At 38.5% G+C, this 16,060-nt stretch overlaps 1 protein-coding gene and 1 long non-coding RNA gene across 2 annotated transcripts; both read left to right on the top strand.

The window, feature by feature from the left end:
- Window positions 1-1,365: 1,365 nt before the first annotated feature.
- Window positions 1,366-8,041, top strand: LOC103711779 (uncharacterized). The gene is made up of 4 exons (XR_604834.5): window positions 1,366-1,786; window positions 1,856-1,939; window positions 3,815-4,117; window positions 7,741-8,041. It is a non-coding gene; the product is annotated as an uncharacterized LOC103711779 (long non-coding RNA).
- A 5,376-nt stretch (window positions 8,042-13,417) lies between these two features.
- On the top strand, window positions 13,418-15,755 carry LOC103711781 (E3 ubiquitin-protein ligase Os04g0590900). Its single transcript, XM_088718852.2, has 2 exons — window positions 13,418-13,537; window positions 13,755-15,755. Exon 2 carries the CDS (start codon window positions 14,114-14,116, stop codon window positions 15,248-15,250), a length of 1,137 nt encoding a protein of 378 aa, XP_088574978.2. The 5' UTR covers window positions 13,418-13,537; window positions 13,755-14,113; the 3' UTR covers window positions 15,251-15,755.
- The last annotated feature ends 305 nt before the right edge of the window (window positions 15,756-16,060 follow it).

Here is a 16,060-nt window from a genome sequence, read left to right as displayed (position 1 = left end):
GGAAAGAGTACCCTAGATATTCCTGGCCATCCTAGAAGAGAACATTTGCGGCAGCTACGGTGACCTCCCCCACATGTGGCATAGCTCTATCCACCCTAATCCTCGGAGATGATCTCCTGCCCTCAAACAAGCCGGCATTTCTATCCAGCCATATATAATAAGCCAAGTATGCTCTAAGAGTCCTCGCCTCAACAGAATTGGGACCCGCATGGAAGCTCTCAACAGGTGAATCAAGTCCTGTTTCAACTCCATCGAGTGGGGTAGAGGTATAGGCGACCTACTCCATATCTCTCTGGCTCTGGGATACTGCAGAAGATCTCGCGATTATATGTATTATGCCTATTTGCACAAATACCTCTACGATTCCTGATCGTTAATATATAGAGTCCACTGAAGTAGAGGCAGAATCGCATGATGACGATACAGAGAATGAGACAAAGCCTAAAAGGGAGAACACTTAGACATTTCACTTTGAATATGGGAGAAGAGGTTGGGGTTGACACGAGGTTTTCAGACTCAGGCGGGTAAGATAGGCTTTTTTTTATTTGAAAAAAAAAGGAAGACTATGCCTTCCCATATTGAATACGAATAATAAGTAATAATAGCATGGCACTTCGAGTTCGATATGAGCAAACCTAGAACATGACTAATGGTCTCTTCGATGTCCGTACACACCTCACAACATGGAGTAATCCGCACACTTTGCCGAGCGAGCAAATTTCTGGTTGGTAGACAACCCCAAGTAGGATAGTCTGTTGAAGAATTAGGGTTACAATCCAAAAACCTTTTATTATTATAACAAAAGTATCCTAAGATTTTCATTAATGATTCTTTCTCACAAGTTATCGTCTACATAGATTTACTACTTACCATCTATTCAAGCATCCTACAATCTATACATTTTTTTTAATAAAAGATTCATTTATTTTATAGGAAGAATTATTTCTTTATTGAAATATTTTTTCTTAAAAACTGATGCCTGGATATATAATATTTGGAAAAGTAATTTTTGTATGCTTGGTTAATCATAGAAAATTATCATATTTTAAAATAATTTATATTCGATTGGGCATCTATTTTTTAAAAAATTATGCAAAATATCTATTATGCCCCTAATAAAATTTTTTTACTCCATTCTTTCTTAAAGTTCAAAAATATTTTTTTTTAAAAAAAATATCTCAATTTTTAGCCCATAAAAAGGTGACATTCTCATATTCTTTATTTTTTTTAATAAAATACAGAATCTTTCCTCTAATATTTTTATTTACTCTCATTTGAAAACTCTAATGTTTTTTATTTTTTTCGTTAACCATATTTTTTTCTCTCCTCTTCTATGAGCCAAACGTGCCCAAAAAGTATGGAAGTGTATCTACCGTGCGTCTGGATCCTTCACAGTCAAGGGTCGATTAGGTTAAATTTTGCCGAAACAACTCCTCCTCCTCCTGCGCGAGGATGGCAGCAGCGTCTATGGCCGTCTGCACCAACCCTAAATCCAGACCGAGACGGCCAAACCCCTTCTCTCCCCTCCTAAAACCCCGCATTTCCCTTTGTACCTCTACCCTTTTCTCCAATCCCCGGTTCTCTCCCCATCCCCCTCCTACCCGCCTCTGGGTCACCGGGAAGATCCTCCGCTTCCGGCGGTGGGGGAGGAGAGAAAGGGAGCCGAGAAGGAGCGCGGCCGCCAGGAGAACAAGCGGAAGGTCTACATTGTGGACTTACCCTGGATCTTCTTGGCTCTCGATCTGGAGAATCTCGCTGGCCCGTGCGGCACCCCAAAAATGTGGAGGTAGCCCTGACCACCATGCTTTTCCTTTTCTTTTTATTTGTCTTATTCTTTGGGTTTTTTCTTTTCTAGCTTCTTGGCTGGTTATAAATCAAGAATGGGAATAGCAGAGGCTTCGCCTTCCTCTCTTTGGCTTCGGAGGAGCTTGATTCTGATGTAAGGAAATGTGGATCCTTCTTCTAAATTCTGGTTCCTTTTTATTTCTTGCTTCTTTATTAGTTTTGTTAATGTGTTTTAGTTAAATTATAGTTTGGATTGATCTCGATGGATTTGAATTCTTGATTTTTTTTTTTAATGCATTTTCTTGGATTTCTTATACATCTAAAGTTAGGGATGGCGCAACTTGGGCGGTATTCTCTTCTTATTATGGCGATATTTAGTTAAATTTCATCGTTGTGGGTAAAATCAAAATTTATTATAAAAAGATATATCCTCCCTGGTAATTTTCTCTTGTTCTGACTTAAAACCTGAATCTCTTCCCAACCAAAACTCTGAGAAGCTATATGATGATAATTTAAAGTAAAATATATTGGAATAATCCCCTACAAATGAGGCAGTCAAAGTCACTGCCCATTTGGACGCTGACATTTTATCTCTGCCTATTTCATTGAGGTTGTAGCATATTTGTATAAAAAGTGCACTCTTAGGAAGATGCTGGTTCTCAGTGACTTCTCTATGGGCTGAAACTCAGCAACCAGCCATGTTGAAGGCTGGATATATGTTCCAACCTGCTTGAGGATGTAGTATCATAACTAATGCCATGATAACATTTGCTTTTATAAACACTGCAGAATTGTTAAATCAGGAGCTGAAGCTGCATATTGTCCGATCGCTGCTACAGATGCCAAACTTGGTTCCATCATATGTTGTTAGAAAAATAAATTCTCTCTACCATGTTGTCACTTCTCCAGATTAAGTACATCCAATGAACTATGAAGAAATCTTAGAATCCAATAACCTGTGCTTGGACCAGACGCGTGAAGGTCGATGCTTAGTGTCACTTTATTGTTGATCTAAAAATGTCCCACAGTGTTGATCTTCTCGCGATCGCGATCAGATTGATAAATTCCCACCAGAGGATTACTAGAGTTTGCTCAATGTCAGGAATTTGAGAAGATTTTGTTGCTGTCTGCACTTACCCTAGGAAGAGTCTAAAAATGTAATGCTATGTGCTATAATAGAGAACAGAAAAAAAGAAACTATCTGCCGAAGAGGGGAAAAAAATCTCCTCTTGCATAGTGTTATTAATTATGCTTGTGGAGGTCTTCCTAATCATGTTCGGTTAAATATTTTGTTCTCGGCTTGCCTTTTTTATTCATCTTCCATCATTAATCCTTTCCATACTTTATCAACTTTCAGAACTTTTTGATAACCATCCTTTGATGAATTTTCCATGGACATGGATGTACAGTTGAATTGGATATATATGCATGCATGCATGCTTTATGTATAATTAAGATCTCTGTCCTTTAAATTTGATTTCATATCAATCTGCGGAGACTTTCAGTTGTTTAAAACAAATGAATGTTCATGGATGTTGTATCATATCTGTTAGTTTTGATAACTACTTCTTTGTTAACTATTTTTTGTTGAATCAAATACTATATATGACCATCTGACATTAGATCATGGATTAGAGTATGGATGTTGGTATATTAAGCGTTGCTTGAGCAATGTTGAAAATTTTTATCTTGTGTGTTCAAGATATAACGAGTTTTTAAATTTATTTAGTTGATTGAAACATGTCCATTGTTTACAAACATGATAACTGTCAATGGTAAAAATTGTTTACGTTAGAAAATTCATTGGTTTGTTTGTTTTTTGCATCTTTCATGTGATTGTTGCTTGGTCTAGCATGGCAGTGATGGCATCATAGGATTAAATGATTCAGGATAAATGACACATACTTGATACATGATATTTAACATCGATCAGAGTTTACAGGCATCGTGGACCAACTTTGATTTGATGATACGAATGGATTTCTAATATTTTCTTCTTGTGTTTGTAATATAAATGTACACCAACCAGGAACTGGTGGGAAGGATAACTAGGGTTGAATTTGCAAAGAGATTCAGAAGCCACGATGTCCTCTTCCAGCTGGTGCCACTGCTGTAGATGCACGATAGAAAAAAGTTGTCTAGGTACATTGGTGAGGTCTACATTTTTGGGTGAGGTCTGCCTGTATCAAAGAATTTTCCTCTGCAAAAGTTCAAGCCACTATCTGCATGGGTGGTTTTTGGAAACCCATCAGGGAGATCTGCTGGATGGGGCTTTGTTGCTTTTGCCACAAAGGAGGAAGCAGATGCTGCTATTTCTGAACTGGATGGAAAGGTAACATGGAATTTTAGTTCTTGATATATTTAAATTTTTTCTACTTAATGTTGTCTAGGTACATTGGTACTAACTTCATTATATTGACAACATTTAAAAAGCCAGTCTTTTCTGTTTACACGAGTGTTAATTTGCCTGTTATCCTTTCTACACACTGTATCCTAGTGTGCCATATGAGTCATGGTGCAACTATAATTTTTTTATATATCCTGCTTGTTTATGGAATTGGTTCATGTGCCATAATATGAATCAACAAAACCCATCAGTTCTCATACATATTATAAATGGAATAATTGAATGAGAGTTATTCATTTTGTAATGACTCAGGATCTCACCCAAAAAGGCCGGCCAATTAGTTGTTATTTGATTTATTGGTTTGATATAAGGACCCAAGACTCTCCAATGCACAACCAACATGGGACTAGCACATGCCCTTACGGGTACTCATACTCCCCTAGTTTGAGCCCTAGGTTGCTCGCTAGGCAAATTCAATCAAATCCAATCATAAACACACCATGATAGCTTATCGTCACCCCCAAATGGGCCTATGCTGTAATATCTTCTAGTCCACATGAGTAATGGATTTGATCCGCTCTGACACCATTTTTAATGATCTAGGACCTTAAGCAAAATGGCTAACTAAATATTTTTTTTATTTAAATTTTTTGGCCCTGTATAAGTACCCAGGATCTTCCTAGCACACAACCATGTGGGACTAAACACATGGCTACACAGGTTCTCAGATATATGGCTAAACCAGTTAAAATAAATCATTTTAAACTTAACATTACCTGCAAGCCTTATCCCTACCTTATGGGCTCAGTTTTATGGATTATGGTATGATCAATTAAAGTTCAGTAGCTTTCGAAAATCAACTCTCAATCCCTCAGACTCTCCACAGCCTACTCTCAATATGAATTTAATTTTTGTCATGTGATGCTGAGTTCATTGCAAGGCAACAAATGCTCAGATGGGCCTGCCATGAAATCTAAACCTAGAAGAGTAGTTAGCCTTAAAGGAAATTGGCAGTGATTATGTCATTTCTGTTGATTTGGCTTGATTTTGAAACTTTGAAATGTTGAACTTTCATTTAGGGGGTGAAAGAAGATTAGTTTGATGAGAAATTTTTTGAACCTCTTAGCATTCGTAGTTTGAATATATCAAATAGAACTAGCACATATGCCATGATATATAGCATTCTTGTTACATAATTAATTTGTCTTTTTTTTTTCATGCTACTGGATGATCCATGACCTGTATCATACTATTTGGATCATTTGGCACTAAGCAATCCAAATACAATAATTTATTTGGAGCAAGGTTTACAAGATCAATATCGAGAACTGTACGGTATGTTATTGGTTCTGTAAGGTATGGTTGGTAGGGTATGAATTGGTACACACTCATACCAAGATAGGATTCCAATACCTTTTCTCACCCCTAGCCATGACGCCACTCGAAATTGGGTCGGTATGGGTGGGTACCAAGTTGTAGGGAATAGTTCTGCTTGGTTTGGATTGGTATGGACCATTTTAGTTTGTGTACCAAACTGAACCTTAGTACCGTGCTGGTATGGTACGGTACAATCAGTACGGGGCAGTTAGGGTTGGTATAGCAAACCTTGGTTTGGAGTCATATTAGAACATAAGATAACAAATAGATCTAGTCATGTGCATATTCAACATCGTTGAAAGTCTTTGTTTTGTTTATTCGACTCCTTCAAAATTTAGATTAATTTATTTATCTCTAATGAATCTCTAACACATATAAATGTGGTTCTTAACATTTAAGACTAGCGAAGAAAACTACAGGGGTATTTGAGGTATTGCAAAGTAGAGGCAAATATCCGTTTCTTTGCATCCATTTGTTAAAACTTCCTTCCTTTTCCTTGTAATGTTCAAGTTAAAAACAAAGTCAGATTGATGGATCTGGATGTCTAATTCTGACAGCGTCTTGGTAAAACTGTCTCATGGTTCCATATAAAGTTCAATTGAAGGGTGTAGAAGAAAATATGTTTCTTCTTTGGAAAAATAGAGGAAACTAGGTGATTCTTTATGCTGAATCCAAATAGGATGATGTTGTTGATCAATAATTTATACTGTCTGTTATGTGGGTCTATGTCTATATACATTTTTCTGGTGATATTAGGATATGCTATAAAATTCTCTGGTGGCATCTATGTATTAAAAGCGTACACATGGTACTCATTTCTTGGACATGCTATGCGTGGGCTTATGGTGGGTGAAAGCAAAGATGTTCTATACACCATGTGATGGGTTTTCTCATATAAGTTATCACGACTTATTTTTCATTCCCGACAACATGATGTCTGGCAGAGATCCATCATATAAGCAGAATTGCATGTGTGCGTATACTAAATAATATGTGTTGGACATGATGCTCCATAAGGTCATGCGATGTTCAACTTAATCTGTTATATTTATGGTTGAAGTTCACATAGATTACTTAGTAAGATTCAACATAGATGATTTATGAAGGCAAAACTATTATAACAATCATTCGCTTGTTAAATGTATAGTTTTGTTAAGTATTATCACTTCCTCTAAAAGTTATTACTATTCTAATGTTAGTCATCCATTGTGAATATGGATGAAAATGGCAATTGATTTAATATGCCTTTAGCTCATGAACAGCTGGGTCATAATAACTGGATGGATGAGAAAGTTAGAAGGTAATCAGAGAAAATAATTTTCCTATTCTGCATAGAGGCATGCTGTTGAGTGTAGTGGCGAAGTTGGGATGGGTTGGGACTTGGGACTGAGCATTATTTTTTGGTCAGTATCTGACATTCAGGTTAATTGGTATCAACTTTGCATACCAGAATTGTCTCTTTTTCATCAGGGCAATAGATGAATCATGAAATGCATCTGAAATTATCATAATCCTAGTTGACAAGGTATCTGATTTTGATGGATCCTTGAATAAATAAATAAAATAAATGAATCGATATCACATTATTTAATGAAGGCAAAGTTGCATGTTCAGAAATGGATATCGAAGTGGATTGTCCTAACTAAAATGTTAACTATAACAAGGGCAGTCTGACACCATTGAAACAACGAACTAGAACTATACAAATAGAATAATGTTCCTTAAAGAAATGAAGCTCTACCACCATTTAGATGTCCAAAGGTTGAACATGTTCGGTATAGATACAGTTTGCAGAGGGTAGCTCGGCAATATTTTGGATACCCATCAAATTAAAGGCTAATGTGTTAAATGTTTTGAGTCAAAAGAAGCAATGCATTTAAATATTATATTAATGGTATTGAACATGCATGCCATGAACAGAAAGCTGATCGTGATACACTTGGATCTGTATAAAGAATATTTCCCAACCACTCTTCCAGTCAAACTTTGAATCTTTGCCAACAATATGTTCTTTGTTTTTTTCTCTAATCACTCCATGGAAAAATTACACCAAATGGTAAAGAAAACATGTTTAACACAGTTTACCAGCGATGAGTGGACAGTATGCTTTCCATGGACAAAGTTCAGTATTTTGATTTTTTTTTTAATAGTGCATTTCTGTTTTGACATCTATATATATATTGTGATGTTTATGTGAAAGCAAGTGGAGTTATTATATTGTTTTGGCGTAGTACATGCTATAGGAATTGATGAGAGGACCTGTTTTTCATACTACATCAAAAGAACGATGATGAATTTGGAAGTGAGCCAGCAGAGTCGGGCAATACTGAAGGACAATCCAACAGCTCAGACAAAGTGCACAATCGCCAGTTTTTTCTGCTCATTTCCACCAAAATATCACCTGCAAACATTTATGGACATGTCATGTACCGCATTCATGTTGGCACGCAAAAAAATCTTGGAGGGAACTTTTCCCTAATCTTATCTATTATATCATACATATAAAATCTCTTTCCTCAGTTTTTTTCCTCACATATTATCCATTCTATTTATCATATTATTTGAAATCTCTTTTCTATATTTCTTAATTCCTTGGAAATTAATTAATTATTGTATTTTATAATTTGAAATACTAGCTTGATTATTCCTTTTGCAATGTTGGATGATCACCTCAAGTACATCAAATGGCAATGCAAAAAAATTGTCAGCTGCTGAACTCCTTTAAAGAACCATTAGTTGATCAATTAATCGGCTTTAAGCTCAATGTTGCTGTTAGAGGGTACTATTTTAGTTCCCTTATAATAATTGAGCATCACAATTGTGAGTACCATCGCGAACTTGTTTATTTGAGGTATAGAAATAATTGCTATTTTAATGTATGGATTTCACTTGGAGGAGCCTATGATTAGAGTTCTGTCTTTTTCCTTTTCATGTGTGCGTTAATTTGGTTACCACAGCTTATTCATTGTTACGAAGGTCGTGCAAAGATAAGGCCAAAAGCTTACTTAACCGCTGGTTCATTATTAGTTTGAATACCTGTTCAACATATATATCATGCAAAGTCGGAGTTTGCATGCTGAAAATCTTGCATCTCCTTGGATGACTATGACATAATAATGTTTATGTGGCCTCTATAAGTAATCAAATTTTCCATTGCTTGAATGATTGAGGTTGCTTCATTGACATCAATTCACTCATAAAATCGTGATAGAAATCAGCCTCTTGTCACAGAGAATTGATTGAGAGAGAGAGAATAAAATTTATAAACCACATCATCAGTTCTTGTTCCAGCGCTCAGATATCATAATGACTATCTATTTATTTGTGAGGATGTTATTTAATTTTAAATTAGTTAAGATGGTGGCAAGATCTTCAGGACCACCTGATGAAGCCTCTCAATCCTTACAAAGGACTTTCAAATGCAACCCTCCTAATAGGACAACTGACAATACCAAAAGAAGGTTATAGCCAGTGGGTGGTTGCTGTGTTTGGTCGGCAGATGAAAACACTTTACTGCGAAATAGATTGTCTTGCATTCTCATGAAATTTTTACGTCATAATTATCTTCAGAGGTGGTGCTTGGCGGGACTCCCACCAGTTCATTTAGTAGGAACGGGAGGACCAAGAGCCATCAATCTGTCTCCTAGAGTACCTGGTCATGCCCTCTGTTATCTTCTTTATAACACCTCTGCTTCCCAGAGGAACGGTATTGACGGGGGGAGCAGAGCAATGATATCTTTTTGCCAAAATCTTAGCTACTACGTCTTCCCCACCACTTTTATCCGTCTCCATGCTTTTGCCGCATGGTTGTGAGGTAGGCATGGCGCAAGGGAACGTAACGATCATACTGGCACATCATTTATACTATGGAGCAAGTAGGTTGGCGAGAAAAACTTCGTTGTTGCAGGAAACTTAAACAAATCTCACATCTTTCGGTCGCAAAATCTCTCAAATTTTAGCAGGTTGTGGAAATTAATGAACAACAGTTAGCATGTTTACACTATAAACAACATGGTTAAATGGTCATTTTATGTAATTTTAGCACCCCATCACCTCATTATCCACTAAACACCCCTTCAAATGACCATCTTTAAAGTACTCTATTACCTCATTCACATTTGCGATATATTTTACTTTTGTATTTGTTGATTCTGTTAACAAGAAAATTTTTTTAAAAAAATTGTTGATTCCAAAACTCGATGAAGTATGCCGCAGCCTTCCTTCCACTATGGCTGCGCAAGCCTTAAAAAAAATATGAATTCAGTGTCTTTTAATAAAGGAAAAAGCTTTCCAGCACCCACCTGCGCGTCCCCATCCACTGCACCAGATACTGTTTACCGCAGCGGACTGATGCCGAGGATGGAATGGGATGCTTTGCTTTGCAGTGCAACTTTTGCAACCATCATGGATAGCCATTTCATCTATTTCTGAAATGGGTGCTTAGTCTTCATAAATGGGTGCCCCGTCTTTATCTCTACACGTGCCATATATCACACTGAAAAGTGCCCGAATATATTTCTAAGATAGATGAAAACCGTCCGTCTCCAAAATAGATGACGTGGGTATAGGACTCTGCAATGCAAAACTCACACAGCAGATGATATGAACTTGGAATAGAGTGAACTCTACGATGCAAAAGTCATGCCGCAGGTGATCCGAACTCAGAATAGAGTGATGTTGGGAAGAAGCAGCAGACTATAATAAATATTAAGATTTAAGAAACTAAAAATTTAACCGTACAACCATCAACAGGAATGCAGGTCTAGCGTTAAGTGATGTTGCTGCACTACAATGTTGCCTTTAAATCATCAACATTGGGCCAAGGTCAGCCGTCTCATCCCTTTTGTCACTGATACCGCTATGCCAAATTTTCTAACCCTCACCAGATGATGACTCATTAGTGACTCCCTTCTGGCTTCACTGATGCTGCGTCTTTTAAAAAAGAGAAGACAGGTTCTCCATTCTCTTTATAGCCTTTATTCCATATAGTGGGCCTTCTCTCTGAAGCTTGCTTCGCCGACTTGCTTTGTTGATTCCCTTAGTTTTATACTGGACTCGAAAGACAAACTTTGCAACAAATCACAATACGACACGCCGTCAATCTTGGTAGGAGCCCACTGAAACGATGAGTCAATGTCGGCTTCTCTGTTTTAGCTTTTAAGCCACTGGGAAACCAGGCTGGGCCGAGGTAGTCCGCTTTTATCGTCTAGATAGTCTCAAAGCCTCTAAGATTCGGAAAGATCGATAACAACAAAAGGGGGAATAAAAAAATGGAAAGCTGGTAAAGGGGTGGCTCTCAAACCGACCGTAAGACGAAGCCTATCATCTCTCAATCTCTTCTTAGTTTCTTACAACTAGAATTCTTTTTTTTTTTTTCCAATCCGGTTCCTCCACCACCGCGGACTTCGACCAGATTGAGGCATGATATACTTTTTATTTATTAAAAAAATTCAAGTGCTCTCTTGCGAATCCATGAAACAACTTTTATTTATGTTATAATCGTCGTTTGTCGGTAATGTTTTATTTGTTTTTTGGTACAGATTTGTCCGTAATGATTGCCATAACAAATGAAATAAGTAACTTATTTGGACTTTTTATTTATAGTGATATAAACTATACAATCTCTTGAGAAAAAAAAATAAAGGTTGGTGGTTGGTTTGTGGTTCCGCGAATGAACTCGCCAACGCCCTCCCGCGGGATCTCCCTTTCGTGCACGTCGTTTCCGAGAAAATTGCGATACGGCAACCAAACCCCCTCCCACCCCGCCAACCCGGCTATCTCGGTCACGTGACGACATCACATGAAAAAGAAAAACATGCAAATATAAGTTTCCATGACTAATTTTAACCAATATAATGATTATGGCCATTATTTATCACTCAAGTCTCTTACATTTATACCTTGGGTTGTTTTTCCTCCTTTTATTTTCTCATCTTAATCAACCATTTGACACTGGGTGAAGATGGAACTCGAATCTATATTCATACCAATTCTCAATGACTTTATTGACTGTATTAGTTGATTTTATATATTATGCTGATATAGGTGGAGTTCTTTATACAACATCTACTAGTTCATGACCATCTTGGTATTGGAGATAGAGGCCACATGCTATGATTGGCGAGCTGGAGCAAAGATGATAATAAGATTTCTTATACAAGATTTACATGCTAGGTTTGGCAAGTTGAAGTAAAGATGATAATTAGATTTCTTATACAAGATTTGGATGGCCCGTAAAAGTCCATTGGTTGATGTTAAAGATATTAAGCCTATTAGCGAGATGTAATGAATGCAGGCTATTTAGATTTACTGAAAAAAACATAGTAGCAGACAGTCTTGTCGACAAAGTTAGAAACAAAAGGCAGTGTGGGCTTGGGATTCTGATATCCTATTTAGTTTAGAAGAATTTAGTTTAGAGATTTAGGTAGAGAACATGTAATGTGGTGTAATCTTTTAGCCAATAGTATCATGGTCTTTTCGTCAACCCATCATCGTCATTATCATTTGTGTGTATGAGAGAGAGATCGATTATTGTTCACAAATGATCCAGTTGTTCTACCACTTGACTATGGTTCTTGTGGATGAGATCAGGAGTGTAGATAAGCCAGCTTGATCAGGCCTGAGCCTAATGAAGTATGGCTTGGAACTAATTTTGAGCTTGAGATTCAGCTTGATTTGGTTACCACTATTTCAAACTCAGATTCAAGCTTAATTTTGACTTGTGTTGAACGTTAACCTAGTTGATGAATTTGAAAATCTTAAATCGAGCTAAAAATCAACTCAAGCTTAAATCAAGCTAAATTCAAGCTCGATTCAAATTCGATTCAAACCCGATTCAAATTTGAATTAACATTTAGTGGATTCAAAAATTATGCAAATATTCAATCTTGAATAATCTTAATATTGTGGACAATTAGATCTAAGATCCAACTGCTATCATTTGAACTTCACATACAAATATACATACTTGTACGTACGTACGTATGTATGTATGCATGCATTTTCAAATCTAATAAAGTCGATCTTGATTGAGCTGCTTTTACTTTTAGCTGGACTAGAAACTAATTTTGAGCCTAACTTGCAGCCTGAATCAAGCGAACTGTTCATTATCCATTAACACTACTAGATGCGGCCCTACCTCATTAAGGAGGATAACAGGGACCCTTTTGTAAATTGATGATGTGGAGCAGGGCGTGGACATGATGTTGGATTCAAAGGAACCCTTAAGTAGGTGGGAGAAACCGGACAACGGGTGTGGCGTGGCGTGCAGGACGAAGAACGTCTCCTTCTTACCTAAAAAACATTTGAATTAGCCATGACTTAAAAGCAATTGAATTAATTAAAAAAGAGCACTTCAAACTTACCCAAGGAAAAGAACATCTAAACCAGAGGGTCTATCACGGAAAACTGCGAGAAAAGTTTAGAAAAGGTTAGAAGACGAAGAAGAGCCATCACGCGCTAAGCTATGAAAGAGAGAGGTTAGCTTCTATATATATATATATTTTAATATACTTCTAATTACTTGTATACTCACCGCCCAAGTGTCATTTCGGCTACTTTATATTCTTTTGTTTGGTGAACTGAAAGCCATCATATAATGAGACACATTCCCCCTCATCTTTCATAACAAATTTGACTGGCAAGCCCATATGAAATTGTTGCAGTAAAGCATAGCAACAACATTGGAGTTGGAGAAACCATTAGCACTCAGTAGTGCTCACCACACAACCCCAGCACTAGTCGTCTACTTTAAATCAAAAAGTTTCCATATCCCTAGAGCTACGGCTGTATTTTTCATACGAAGCGATGATTCATCTTTTGCTTTTTTTATGGCGTCAATCACATTTTGTATAGATCTCAAAGCATTCTAAACTTTTTTTTTTTTTTTTTTTATACCGTCAGTGTAATCCAACAATTGATGGTGCAAAAGAAGATTGATCATTCTTCCAACCCGAATTCTATCCTCAGGTGGTGGGTTTTAAATATTGCTATGCGGCCCAACATGTTGGATACCATGTTAAAAGCCAGGTAGGATTGAGATTTGAGAATCAATTTGATAAATAGTTTTTACTGTATAGAGTTTGTTTCCTTCCAAAGATCAGTTTTAAGTTTTTATTTTTTTTTCGTATTAAAGATAATTAAAGATTTTTTTATTTTTTTCCTTCCAACTCTCGGTCCACCAACCATCAACTCTATCCATGTCGACCCCTCCGCCTCTGTCTCTCTCCCCATCCACATCGCAAAGGAGTCGAGGAAAAAGAAGAAATATGCATAGGAGAGGAGAGAAAAAGAAGAGCAAAACAAAAGCAAACCAACCCTCTCTTCCCCAATACTTTTCTTTGGGGTCAAGCACTTTGGTTCCTTCACCATTCTCAAAAAAAAACCCTTCCCTTTAAGCAGAAGCTCCTAGCCTCTTACCACCCTCACTCGCTCTGCTCTCCTTCCACTGCCATCGATCACATAGCAATCTCCCAGTTCCCAATAAAAAACCTCATACCATCCCTCCATCTACAATCCAGAAACTCACAAAGATCCTGATGGGACTTCCACTTGAGAGAGGACAACCCCGCTGAGCCCCCCTGCTCTCGGACTGGCCTTTTGGCCATGGCCACCGCTGACAACCAGCAGACCTGGGTTCCCTATGAGCCAACTAAAGACTGCACTCAGGGCTTATGCAGCGTCTACTGCCCACAGTGGTGCTACATAATTTTCCCACCACCTCCCCCCTTCGAGCTCTCTGACGACAGCTCCGGCCCGACCTTCTCCCCCCTGGTGATCGCCATCATCGGCATCCTCGCCAGCGCCTTCCTCCTGGTCAGCTACTACGCCATCATCTCCAAGTACTGCGGCAGCTTCGACTCCCTCCGCCGGCGGCTCCACGGCCAGTGGGGTGCGGATGACCGCGAGCTCGAGGACGGCCTTGGTCAATCCCGCCGCGACGAGCCATGGCACGTCTCCCCGTCGAACGGGCTCGACGAGGCCTTGATCAATAAGATTGCGGTGTGCAAGTACAGGAGAGGCGATGGACTGGTCGACGGCACCGACTGCTCGGTGTGCCTCAGCGAGTTCAGGGAGGACGAGAGCCTTCGATTGCTCCCCAAGTGTAGCCATGCTTTCCATGTCCAATGCATCGACACTTGGCTGCAGTCGCACTCTAGCTGCCCTCTCTGCCGTGCCAATATTGTCTCCGTGGATTCACTGTCGCCGCCGCCACTGCAGTTGCCAGCCCCTCCTGAGCTCGAAAGCAGTCGTGCTGTGGCCGAAGGCGAACGCATCGAGGAGATGGCTGTAGTCCTAGAAGATCCGGACAGGGGAGGGGAAGAAGAGATCCGATTGAGGAATGATGGTGATGTGCCTGCCAAGGAACACCCCTCTCAAGTTCTTGGTAATCCGGAAAGGGTGGCGGAGAGTGATCGTATAATTGAGATTAGAGATGATGGCGTCTTCCAACCACTTAGGCGGTCGTTCTCGATGGACTCCTCGCATCGAGGGCGGCCTTCGATTGCTGATGTCTTGCTAATGAGCATGGAGGATGAATTCTTAGCTTCCCAGGATCATGAGTCTTTGGTTGGCGTCGGTTCATCGAGACGGTGTGGAAGAGAGCACAGCAAGGCTGCAGGTAGCAGGACCAGGGGCTTGCACTGTGTTATGAGCCCAGTCCCGATGAAGAGATCTGTGTCTAGTGGGAGGTTCTGCTTCGCTGGGCATGGAAGGGGAAGGGGTTCCGTCCTTCCTGTATAAAAGAATTATATACGAAGAAGGATACAGCACAAGCTGTTCTTCTCCCCAGTGGAAGCGTTAAAAGAAAGGAACGGTGTCTCATTCTTCAGGTATCCAATTGAAAAAGGAAAGACCCAGCATCCATCGGATTTTGGAATGATAGTATATGGATTAATTTCTTTGTTGAGGAAATCCTAAATCCTACGTCCAATGCTTCACAAGGGCTCTCTGAGTGTGTTAGAATAATTTGAAACATCATGTAACAACTTGTATCAGCCAATATTATTTTTTTTTATTAGCGTGATCCTCTATCGATTGGTATTATTTTTCTTTATTGGCATGATCTTATTAGAGTGATTTTAGAAATCACATAACAACTTGTATCAGTGAGTATTATTTTTTTTAATAGCATGATATTATATCATGCTATATTATTTCTTTTGTATGGCGTTTTGTATATATAACCCTTGAAATGTACCGAATATAATAGAACAGAGAAGTAAAATTATTTTTCTTTTTTTTTCTATTTTTTTTCTTCTACAAATATATTAACATGGTATCAGAACTACCGATCACCTAACTTACTGCCATCATCTCTTCCGCCTTTGTTATGGTCGTCGTCGCCATATCCAGAAGTTTTGAAGACCCCTATTACCGATCTATTGATTTCTGTTTTCGGATGAATCAACACCCGAAAATTCTCTATTTTTTTGGTGGATCCGCAGATTCTCTATTTTTCTAATGAATCAATATTGATCTCATTAGTAGATCTGCATATTCTCTACTTATGGTAGATTACCACCTAAAGATTCTTTATTTTCTATGAATCCG

This window comes from Phoenix dactylifera, chromosome 3, assembly GCF_051530095.1.
Source record: "Phoenix dactylifera cultivar Ajwa chromosome 3, Ajwa_hap1_PhDact_Kaust_v1.1, whole genome shotgun sequence".
Lineage (NCBI taxonomy): Eukaryota > Viridiplantae > Streptophyta > Magnoliopsida > Arecales > Arecaceae > Phoenix > Phoenix dactylifera.
This window is presented reverse-complemented; position numbering and strand designations above follow the sequence as displayed.